Consider the following 12,768-nt stretch of genomic DNA (forward strand, 5'->3'; position numbering starts at 1 on the left):
AAAGGTTCTCCTTGGATGCTGAGACAAGTATCAAGGGCAACTCAGTTTCTAAATACTTTAAAAAATAGCTCCCAGTATAAGTTTGAATTAACTCTGAAAACAGTAATTCTGAATTATTTTAACTAATAACAGCTTTTGTAAACACACTGATAGCATAGCATGTATGGTTACAAGAACGGCAAATATATAAACGTAAGAGTTACACTTTACAAATAAATTACAGTAAGCAGCTGTATTGCAAATTCTTGGGTAGCTCCAAAGAACTGAAAAGCAAAGTATAAATACAGAAAACCGCAAAATAGTACTTAAACCATCTCCTTAAGGAGGTGAATGTATGCAAAATAATATATTCTGAATTTGAAGATTAATTCAATACCAACTCCAAAGTATGATGGATCTAAGGAATTTCAAGCACAGTCCCTTTCCCACCTCCCCTGTTGTCCTGCTGTTCCCTGGGCCTTCAAGAATGTTGGAGCTACAGTGTGGTGTTGGAGCTGCAGTGCCTGCACAACACTGGCTTAGAGTCAACAATATTTAATTGCAAAAGTATGAGTAATAGCCAGGCATTAGAGGACACTCATATCTCTGTAGAAATTAAGACATTAAAAGGTAGTATTTTGAAGTACCTCGTAAGTAGTTCCATAGTGGCATGTAAATTGGCACTGTCTGTTGGTTTCAGCATCCTGCTCTACGTTAGTATAAAAAATGACTCCATCTCCAGAACAGGACACAATCTGCTTATCATTGGTGCATGGTAAGAATTTTGCACTAAATATATTTGCCCTGTGTCCTGAACGAATGGTTGTTAACACCTAGAAAACAAGCATTATTAATGTAAGTTAAGTAATACATGACAAACTGAAAATATGCACGTTTCCTTCCCACCTTACTGGGGGGAAAAAACTACAGGAAGGCTCCCATATATCATTGAACACATGAAACTGCCTTATACTGAATCAGACTCTTGGTCCATCAAAGTCAGTATTGTCTACTCAGACCGGCAGCGGCTCTCCAGGGTCTCAGGCAGAGGTCTTTCACCTCACCTACTTGCCTAGTCCCTTTAACTGGAGATGCCGGGGATTGAACCTGGGACAATCTGCATGCCAAGCAGGTGCTGTACCACTGAGCCATAGCCCCTCCCCATTGTATTACTATATCTTCATAACCTTTATCTTTTTGAGATAGGTTAGGTTGATAAATAATAACTTGTTCAAGGACCACACATTTAGTACAGACCTAATATTCGCACCAACATTTTCATATTGTCTATTTCTGTACTTTTAAAATCACCCCCAATGCATTACTGCTTACAAGTATTTTCATACTAAATGAAACATGAAACAATATTCTTCATTTATGAATTAAAACAATGCCACGAAGTAGAAGTACAGAAAGCAAATGTGGGACAATACATGCCAACATTATCAATATTTCCATGATAAGCTATAGCAGCTAACGAGTCAGAAACACACAAAATTAGATGTCCTAATAATTTTTGTGGTACAAGCAACAAAATCAATACCCTGAGGAAAGGTGCTATGAGAACAGCTGCAGGGAAGGAACATACATGGGGGTGGTAGGATCAAGATCACACTGAAAAGTCCTATGTAGTATGCTGGTGGGTCTTGTTGGTTTTTGTAAACATAAGAAGCAACTCTTTCAAGCAAAACAGAACATCCTTCTAGAAATATAACCCTAGGATCCATCAATATCATAAAACAACATTTCCGATACAATCAAATATATAAACATAAGCAAGTTTTCAGCCCATGCAAGGAGACAGTAAACCATCTTACCTTCCTACTGTATGGATTAGTAATTACAAGATTAGTATCATCAGACCCAGATAAAATATACTCTCCTGTATCATTCCAGCAAATTGTATTCACCTAGGAGTAAATTTTAAAACAAATTAATTAGATCTGAAAAAAATTTGACTGAATTTTGTTAAGCATGTTCTATGATCATGATAATTTTCATATTCAGCAGTAAATGCACTATATTAGACTACTTGCAAGAACCACCTTGGAAAAGTACAGCAAGACCCTACATTAACAAAATGTACTAGACTGAATATTAAATTTGATTTATAAAACATGAAATAGATGCCTTTAAGTCTACTGCATTTTGTCATGGAAAATACAGTTCAAAAATATTTTGTTTAAGCAGTAGGAAGGTAAAAAGCCACTTACACAGCCATCGTGCACATTCAGCGTTGCTTCAAGTTTTAATCTTTGGATAAATTCTCTTCTCCCTATTTAAAAAGAAATAACAGAATTAGCAAACTACTTTGACTACTTACAGAACTTTGATCTAAAAATTGTTAACCAACCTACTTTGATCTCATCTTTCCTTCTATAGAAGGTACTGTACTGCCTCTATCGCCAAGGTTCTAAAAGGTGAGCCTCCCTAAGGTGTGTGAGAATTTGCTGAGCAATATGTAGCCCCTTCCTAATTTTGTCCAGCCAAATGTGCTGTGTAGCCCCAAGAGTTAGCCAACAAAAAGGGGAATACAGATGGCACAACCAGAGTATACCATAACCAAATCAGTTCAGTATTAGAGACAATACCCTCCCCCAAACTTGAGCAGATTGCCCCAACTGGCCTCAGCACTTAAAAAGTTCTAGTGTTCCTTCCTTGAGAAATAGCACGTGCTACATGCCCCTGACCCTTCCTGTGGCTGCACCTGCAAGGACAAGAATTAACACTTCCAGATGAGTTAGTGGTCCTTGCTTTAAGAACAAAAAATATTTTCAAGTATAACTAAGCACAGAAAGATTCACTGAATCACCTACAATTTAAGTCACAATAGTAGCACTTAGTCACTTGTTGACACGAGTTATAGATATTTCTTGCTTCTCTCATAAAACAGTTCTTTCAAGCACATGGCCATTTTGTGATTTTTAGAAAAAGAAACCCATCATACACCATACCCTAGAACTCCATATGCCCATATATAAAAATTTCATTTGTGCAAGGATATCTTCAAAAAGAAAATGAATATATTAAAAAAATAAGGCATTTTAAATGTTCTTACCTTCAACATTTGACTTAAAAAGGCTTACAAATAACACAAAAGCTACACAAAATAGGAAACACAAGAATGACGGCCAAACCACATGATACATGTAAGTTTTATGTAACTGTAGCTTGAGTCAAGTTCTTATCTTCAAGAACTGAACATCTACTTTAAAATAATCTCAGGTAGCAGACTGGGTAAACACCCTTTCCTGAAACCTCAAAGAACTAACAGCAGACATTACTGACCTATATAGACTGACGGTGTTATCAGTGCAAGGAAGGTCCTTATATCAGGGCAGCAATAATCAACCATGTTATTTTGATGCTTGAGTTATGGTGAGATATACCCATCATGAGATTTAAGAGATTTTATTATATATGTTCCATACATTTTTGCCATTATAAGGTCTTAAGTTACTTCTATTGCCAAAATATACTTATACACACAAGCCAATCAAAGCCAGCAAGTTATTCCTTAACATCTGGCTGCCAAAATTCATAAAACATGAAGTGAATAATTTTGATGAAATGTTACGTACAGAAGCATTACACTACCGAAAAGCCAGGTTGTAGAATCAACATGGTACAGGCGCCCAACAATTTCTTAAAGTTTTGCCTTTGAATGAGTATTCTGAGTGCTACAATCATGATTTTTTTAGACAGGTGTCTAAAAAAAAACAACCTCAAGTAAAAGAATTAAGCAGAGTTGTAGCTTCACAGCCAATTTTAATTTCAATCACCAAAATGCACTTTCCTGTTTCATTCTAGTACATAAAACACTGTTCTGTAAAATGAAATCTCGACGTCTATTATACTTTCAGACATACCACAGGTCCTAAATGAGAGCACGGCTAAATATAGCCTTTCCTGTTTAGTCACTGATAATGTTACAGAGGCACTTGAGCCTTCAACTGAAGTAAACAGTGTTGCAGCATCAACCTAAATTAAATATTTAAAATAACAGAGGAAATTTTGATTCTCATGACTAAGGAATATTAATATACATTGTGCCTTTATAAGATTAAGTGATATTGAAAAGGTTTATTTTATGCACAGTTCCATGCTGTCAAGAGCACTTCATCACAAGCACAAGAGCTCAAACACTATACAGCAAGCCTAGCTTTCACTGAATTGGTAGACTGGGTTGTACTGCTTCAGACTACAGGTGTGAGAGAGGGCGTCATGGGGCTGAATAATCTTCTAAACAATATAAGCTTTGCAAATCAGTGAAAGCACCATCTGGGTCAGACTGCGGTGATAATGGTATACAGACAAGCATCGGTAAAGGTAAAACTCTCATAGGGAATATGGTTAAACAAGCTTTACAGCACAATCCTAAGAGGGGGTAGTTCTGGCGCAGCTGGGGACAGAGCAACCGTGGTACAGCTGTGCCGCCTCTTGATCGGTTTGCTGCGCCATTCCATGGGGCTACACCACCATTTTTGCAGGCATAAGTCTACACTGGCAAAAGGGGCCATTCCCAGGGCAAAAAGGCTTAGTGAGTGTCAGCCCCACCCCAGGAACGCCCTCTTTGACACCAGTACAAGCCCCTGCGCTGGAGGAACGCAGCCACCGAGGCTGCGACAATGCCCATGTGCGGTGCTGCCGCGCTGCTCCCCGGTACTGGCATAAGTGGTCCTGCGCTTGCTCCTAAGCTGTGCTCTGGGACATGTTAACTTACCACACGTAACACTCTACATGAAGCTCAAGTTATACTTCCAGATCAGATACACTTAAAAGGAGGAAGAGTGATCACAGCACCATTCCTTCCATTGCTGGATTTTACTGCTAACACTGCAACCCTGAGAAGGCTACAGTTTTCTATATTAATGTACAAGTCACTGCATAAAATTTCCCACTAGAGGTCAAGTACTGTGTAATCAACACAGCTGTGGTTTAACTACAGAGATATTCAAAACAAACTTTATAAACCAGGGGGCTCAACCTATCTGGGCCTGCAGGGCACCTTTGCAATTTTGACACAGCGTGGTAGGCGCCGCCACAAAATCACTGCCACAGCTTACCTTCAGTCACACAGTGAAGATCCTTATGCTGTGGTGCTGCTGCTGCCAAACCACCTTAAAAAAATCTGCACAACCAATCAAGTCTCCAATGGCCAATCAGAAACACTGATGTTCAAAAGCCCCACTCACTTAAAAAAAAACACTTGGAGGGCACCAGGAAAGGGCACCATGTTGGGGACCTCTGTTATAAACTGTAGCCTTCTTCTAGGTTTCAAAGCATTATTAAGAAATAGGATTGATACAATACAATACTGTAAAAGAAAAATAACACATTTTCAATGGCGCAGGAATAAAAAAAATACTGGAGGACCTTCCTCTATAATTAAATTATGCCCTCCTCCACTACCCACACACACTGCACTTACAATCCTAAACAGAGTTACACCCTTCTAAGACCATGGAAGTCAATGGGCTTAGAAGGGTGTTACTGCTTAAGATTGTATAGTAACCATATTAGTCTGTCAAACAGAACATAGCCATATAAATGCCAAAGACATTGTTTTATTCACATTTGCCTGACATAGTTTATTAAGGATTTAATATAACCATTACAAAAATGATAAGCAAGCAGTAAAGCAACACTAGACATCTGACTTATCAAGTACATTTCTATACATTACTGTACTCTTCTCCTTAACCTCAACAATGACTGCAAGTTGGTAGGTCATCATTTACAATTATTAATTTACTTAAATTTTGAAGAAAATATATCCTATTTTTTTCCAAAAAAATTTTTGATTCTATTTAGCCATTTTCTTATGTGAAATTACTTAAGGCATATGGAGTATCTTAATATGTATCTTCTCCAAACCAGTATACTAACTTCCAAATAAAGTGCTTATAGGTGTGAGGCTAGCAAGGAAAACATTCAAAAAGTGTACCTTGCCTAGTCAAGTGTGCTGAACAAACATTTTTGTCACCCTACAGGAAATGCAATGCTCAGCAAAGTACTCTCACAAGACCTATAAACTTTCTCAGAATGCATTACAGAGCTACTTTCAAACTGATGCCACTATATTAATAATGAGATCTCTGGCTATCTGCCAGAGTTCAGCCTAAAAGCTTTTGCTCCATGAAACTAATGTTATGACTATGCTGCATAAGGTAGCCATGCCTATTGTTGTCCTTAATAATAAAATACGAGAAGATAGCCACTATATTAAGAGGGAATTTGCCTCTAAAGCACAACTGAATTACAACTAAGCAATGCAATCACACAATCTATTATAAAAAGTAAACAATAGTTAAATGCATCAGACTAGTCATCCCACTAAATGTATCAACAGCTCAGAGGTCTTTAAAAATGGGGGCACAATTGCCTGACTAACCCAATTGTTCTATGAGACACAAGTGCAGACAAATGAATCCATTGTGTGATTGTATAATCAGGATAATTTTCACGTTAATTATTTTGTAGAAGAAATGTGTCCGGAGCCTGCAGCCCAAGCCCAACGCTCACCAGCTCCACAAGCGGCCTGGCAGCCAGCGGCAGCAACAAAGCAGGCCAGCCAGGAGCTGTGGATCGAATCCTCCAGTCAGCCCCAAGAGGAAACAGAGGCCAGGGCAGCAGCCCTACCCAAGGAAGACATGGCAGGAACAGCCAGTCATGGGGGGAGGAGGGGCAAGAGCCCACACGGACCAAGCACATAGCCCTTTGAGGCAAACAGGAGAAAATGGGGCAGAAGGTGAGGGAGGAGCCATTGGCACTGGGCCCTGTTCTTCCCACAAGCCCAGGCCCAGGGCTGTTGGAATTTGGAGAGTCTGCCTCTAGGCCCCCCTTTAAAAAACTGTCAAGCGGTGGGATAGGGATGATGAGACAGACCACTCCTGAGGCTTGCAGGGAGAGAAGGGCTGTAAGAGCAAGCCGGCTGGCTTGGGGTGAAGCTGAACCTCCCTCCTCTCATGCTTCTGAGGCCCATCTTAGGCTAACGTCTGAACGGAAGCTAGAGAGTGAGCCAGTCCCGAGCTCTGACCCACTAACAGGGGAACCTCACAAAATGTTGTTTGGATCTGCTGACTTAATTAGAATTACATTGTTGAAACTTTCTATGACTAACTGGCTAATACTCAACAGGGCGATTTCAAAACACTGAAACTAATGCTCTTCTTTTTGGGATGCAACTGCATGACATCTGGATTCTTCTTATTATTCACTAAATTTTATTGGGTGTTTGACGGTCTGGTGTAAAATTATTTAAAAATTGTTACAGAACTATCCTCTTCATGCTATTGCAATTTACCTTCTTAAAGCTTTTCGTAATTGTATTTGTTCATAAAAATATTTGCACTAACGATTGTTGCTTATGGTAAAAAACTATACAATATCACACACAACTTTCAAAACCCAGATGGGTTTGAAATTTCCCACCCAGAACTACAGTTGCATATTCCCTTAAGATCACTCTACCTCCTCTTCTGAGAAACGCCTATTCATGTCTCTAAATTCTTCATATTACAGACCTACCTCTAGAATTTTAGGCCTGAATGCAGCACACATCCTCACATCAAAAATCTTTACACTGACACTTTTGATTTGTATTATATACATATCTTCTTAGACGTTAGCTTATCTAAGTCGACTTTTTGTAATCAAGTCATGCCCAAGTGTGAGAATGGGCTCTCTGACCGTTTAGCTCTCTTTGTGAGTTCAGCAGGGTAGGGCATCTTTCAGTGCAATCCTAAACAGAGTTATACACTTCTAACTCCGTCAGGCTAAGAAAATGGTGCAACAAAGAGTGAGGGACATTGAGCGGCAGATGGATCTAGAAAGAACTCCCACCTTCTTAGCCCCGGATAAATCCAGATATATTGTTGCCCCTGCCGCATATCTTTTCACTCTGGAACTAAATAGTCATAGAAGGGCCTTTTCACAAGCCAGATGCTCTGCCTTCCCCTTAGCACTCCTAGAGGGGAGATATAAAAAAGTCCCCATCTTAGAGAGATTATGCTGGTGTGGTATAGGGGAGGTAGAAACCATGGAGCATATTCTCATCCGCTGCCCTTACTATGAAGAGATCCATGGCAAATTTATCTGGCCCTCCACTAACAAGCTCTCTGATAACTTGGAGGCGGAGAGGGCAAGGAAGCTCCTCTTGGATGAAAACCCAAGGGTTACCATAGATACTGCTAAATTTTGTGCTGCTGCGACCAAAATTAGGCACAAATTGCTGGGGTGACATGCCTTATTACCTATGTATACAGTACCGCCCTCTTTGGATTTTATGTATTTTATATTTTTATACTTGTATTTATGTATTTTATATTTTTATATTTGGAATTTCTGTTTTTAATATTGATGGGATTTTAGTCAACTGTTGACAATTCTACTCTTTTGTATGTGACTGGCTATGTGCTGCATTAATAAATGACACGTCTAACTCCATTGAAGTCAATGGGTTTAGAAAGTTGTAACTCTGGTTTAGGGTTGCACGGTAAAAGGGCAGTCTGAATTTGGCCACAGAAAGAGAATGAAGCTCCAAATTTTTGGAACTGAGCGGCTGAAGCAATCTGGGGGCAACACATGTTGTGCTCTTGCTTTGGGACTACAGCTGAGTCTGTGCACTTGCTTTCTTGCCTACCTGTATGTTTGCACATAAAGGTACTCTGAAAATATCCTCTGGTGCCCTCTTTGAAACTGAGCCCTTGCCTAGGGCCTTGTTGCTGCTTCAGGAAACAGTGGAATGTGACACAACATCAGCAGCACTAAAAATGCAGCTTTGTCGAAATAAGAAAAAGGCACAGATATGAATGAAAAAGATTATTAATTGATCACCAACTGGAATTATTAATCTGTCATTCGGAACACAATTAATACAGATAGAATTACTCTTTCAAACTTCAAACATTCTATCATACAGATTACTTTTCAGTTCAATTGCACACTAAGTTCCGTTACAAAGGTTATGGTATACATTTAAATGTTTCAGAATCATATTCACTTCAGCAAATTTATGCAAGACTAAATTATAGCTCAATCATCTCCATTTGCTAGGGGCCCCGTAAGTTCTTCACCCCACTCTCCCTTTTGAAGAGAAAGCATAACATTTGCTGCTTTTCTTCTCACAGAGATAATAGTAAAGAATGGGGAGGGTGGAGAGAGACTAGTGGCTCAGCTACTTCAAAGATTCTCAGACATTTTCACTGAACTTATCAGCACAGACTGGCCTGTGAAACTGATCTAGCACAGTCAACACTTCTCTCTAGGATCCCATGTTCTTTGGGGGAAAGGCCAATTCCTTCAAAAGGTAAACAAGTCAATAGAGACTATGGTTTAACAGATAACTCATTTAAAAAACTGGTACAGGATTACTTAGCTGTGAATGTGTGCTTACCTTTAGGAACATTTCAAGATACACAAATGTAGCACAGGAACAAATTTTAACTCTATACTTATGCAAAGGGCTGGTCTTAAAGGGTCAATGATATATTCTGTGTGAACAAGCAGTTTTCATGAAGTCAGTATTGACACAAGCATGTGAATAATGCACAACTGAAACACTGTCACCTCAACAAATATTGGGGTTTAATCCAAAACCAATATATCAAAACCTTAACTTCATCTAAAGTAATATTGGATCAAAGAGTTCTCATCAACACTCAGATGCTGACTGAACTAAACACTTAAGTACCCACTGCCACCTAACACATTCAATAGGAATCTAAATCTGGATGCACATTTATATAAGGTGCCCATGTGGACTTCCCTTACTAAACCTAAGAATTTGTTTTTACTATAAACATAAACATATAAATATCCACCTACATTTCTAAAGCAATTAAGCATACATGCAACAGTGCAGCCTAGAGCAAAGGAAAGATACAAATATTTTAATAAAAAATTAACCAAATGAAAACACTACATAAATGTTTTCAGCCTTCCCATAACAGGGTTCTTTCCATGCTGGAAAGACAACCGTCCCTGATCTACAGGTCATTTTGCTAATTTATCAAATAATAAAAACTTAAATCAAAGAAGTAAACTGAAGATATGCTACAACCCTTTCTCAAGGCACTGGAACAATGTCTTCTCTAATTAACAGAAAATAAAAGCAAACATTTGATGTGTTACCATGATAAGGTAAACTTGGAGAGCAACGCAAATAGGAAAAAGGAGTAAGGACATTTTTAAAAAATTAGTTAATCTTTATTAACGCCTACAAAAAATACTAGCCATTTTCTTTCAATGGATCATTATTCTAAAAGGGATTTTCTACGACATTCCTTCCACTCAAGGGAGTAGGAAACAATTTCTAAGTCTCCCGAAGCCAGAGCCCAATGACGTGCGAGTTAAATGCCGGCAAGTGTTAAGTACATCCTGAACCAGTTTAGCTCATGGTAACTGCCTACATCAGCGCTAAGCCCCCTTCTGATTCCCACCTGTGACTTCTTAAACAGCAGCCTCTTGAAAACCCTCACACAGCGACATACATTCAAGCAAACTCAAGTTACCAAAACTACTCTTGATCATTTATTGGCTTATTGACAATAGTTTACTGATTTCTTTGGAAGGTGTATCAATCTGTATGTGCATGTAATGTTTAAGTGTTTGTACTGTTTAAATTGTTAATAATATATATATATATTTTAAAAAGTAACCCAAACTACTTCATGCCCAAGTGCAACACTTTGTTGGGTGGGGGAGCATGGAAAGGCCTTTCCAATTATTTTAAGGCAAGGTGGGAGAAGGTGAAAACTGCACATGCACTCTGCATATGCAGGGCCGGTGCTACCATTAAGGCAAACTAGGTGGTCGCCTAGGGCGCAGACCTCAGAGGAGCGCAGAACTGGCCTGAGGGGCATAGTTTTAAACAGATTAGTTTCTTGAACAAAAGCAACTGACAATTCATATATATTTTTTATTTTAAGATAACAATGCTATGGAATATAATTAATTATAACGTCTTCTAAAAAGGTTTGTAGGAATGCATCAGGCTTTGATTTTGTCTACAAGACATTGTTTTTGAAAATTGGTTAGCAAGCCTGATCTCGTCAGATCTCAGAAGCTAAGCAGGGTCAGCCCCGGTTAGTATTTGGATGGGAGACCACCAAGGAAGTCCAGGGTTGCTGTGCAGAAGAAGGCACTGGCAAACCACCTCTGTTCGTCTCTTGCCATGAAAACCACAAAAGGGGTCGCCATAAGTCGCCTGCGACTTGAAGGCACTTTACACACACACACACAATGGGGGACACACAAGTAGTTAGCCTTGCCTAGGGCGCAAAAAAAGACTGGCACCGGCCCTGCGCATATGTCAGAATATTACTGAAAAAATACTAGCGCGTGTGTATTATATATATATTGTTTCTGCTGATATATATATATATATATATATATATATCAGCAGAAACAATATCCGTTTTAAAGTAAAACCTCAAACCCGAACACCTTCAGAAAGTAAAACCTCAAACCTATATATTTCTGAAGGTGTTCGGGTTTGAGGTTTTACTTTAAAACGGCGGATTCAAAGAATTCCTCTCTCTCTCCCTAAGCAACCAGCGTAAAAAAAAGTCATTTTATTGTTAAATTAGTGATACTACTTGTTTTTCTTTTTATTATTACTATTATTTATAGTATTGGATATTGTTTCTGCTGATATGTTAAATGAAGAAAATAAAAAAATATACATTATTATTTAAAAACAACAACAACAACAAAGAATTCCTCTCTCCCTAAGCAGCCAGCGTAGAAACTTGTGGTCGGGGTTTCCAAGAGGCGTGCAGCCAAGCACCGCCTCCCTCCGGTTTCCCAGCGCGGCCCGAGGGGCTGAACTCATGGCCCGGAGGCCAGCCCCGCCCCCCCCCGCCCCCCCCGCCCCCGGCGCTGTCAAAACCGTCGCAAGCGCTGCTGGGGAGGGACGACCTTCGACAACCCCCCCCGCCTTTCCGACCCCGCCCTCTCCCCTCCCCCCCGTTCCCCTCCTCACCGAGGTATCGCCTCCGCAGCAGGCCGGGCTCCTCCAGCCCCAAACTCCGCTTCCTCACATCCCACAGGAGGTGGGTGCAGCACCCCCGGGACATGGCCCTGCGCGCTGACGAGGGGGCTCCGGCTGGCCGCCGCCGCCAGCGACATCAGTCGCCGCCACTCGCGACCGCCACCCTTGCCTTCACCATGGAGACGCGCGGGCGCGCTTTGCGCGCGCGTCACCGCCGCCACCGAGCTCACCCCTATCGGGCAACAGCCGCCGCGGCACCAAGCCCCGCCTCCCACCTCCCCCCCGGCTCCTCCCCCGTCCACAGAGCCCCTTCGCCAACGAGCCGCAGCGGTCTCGCGAGAACTCCGGCCCGCACGCGTCGTTCCCGCCCCACCCTCACGGTGACAAAAATGGCAAGAGAGGGAAGCGGGTCGCGCCGCGATCCCTTCCGCGACGGTCTTTTGCTGGACACTGGCAAGGCCGCCATCTTTGACTTGGGCAGTTCCTTGGCTTCTCTCGCGCTCTCCAGACGCCGCATGTTCAGATCCAGTGTTAAAACATCGACGAAGTGTAGACGGCCACGTTTTAAAACGGCTACACGGCTCTGTGGTGCTGCGTCAGAAATTTTTTTAAAAAGCACCAAGGCGGACATGATTGGTTTCGTAACCGACCTCCGTGCTATAAACGAATGCGAGAATCGTCATCGATCGTCGCCCCACCCGCGCTGTCGTCATCAAAAGCGGACGCGAGCTTGACCGCGTTAATGTCATCGGGAAGCTGGAGGGCAAGCCGGTATAGGGAGCGAGAGTCGCTGA

At 41.0% G+C, this 12,768-nt stretch overlaps 1 protein-coding gene across 3 annotated transcripts in view; it reads right to left on the reverse strand.

Moving 5' to 3' along the window:
- Positions 1 to 12,118, reverse strand: part of DCAF6 (DDB1 and CUL4 associated factor 6) — a 48,950-nt gene extending 36,832 nt beyond the window's left edge. For all 3 annotated transcript variants that reach the window (XM_056858724.1, XM_056858721.1, XM_056858720.1), the window contains exons 1-4: positions 11,966 to 12,118; positions 2,193 to 2,254; positions 1,797 to 1,889; positions 627 to 812 (exon numbers count right to left, since the gene is read on the reverse strand). In XM_056858724.1, coding sequence (XP_056714702.1) covers positions 627 to 812; positions 1,797 to 1,889; positions 2,193 to 2,254; positions 11,966 to 12,059 — 435 coding nt within the window. In that variant the 5' untranslated portion in view covers positions 12,060 to 12,118. The remainder of the gene's footprint in view (positions 1 to 626; positions 813 to 1,796; positions 1,890 to 2,192; positions 2,255 to 11,965) is intronic.
- Between the last annotated feature and the right edge of the window lie 650 nt (positions 12,119 to 12,768).

This window comes from Euleptes europaea, chromosome 12 (genome assembly GCF_029931775.1).
Source record: "Euleptes europaea isolate rEulEur1 chromosome 12, rEulEur1.hap1, whole genome shotgun sequence".
In the NCBI taxonomy this organism is placed as follows: Eukaryota; Metazoa; Chordata; class Lepidosauria; order Squamata; family Sphaerodactylidae; genus Euleptes; species Euleptes europaea.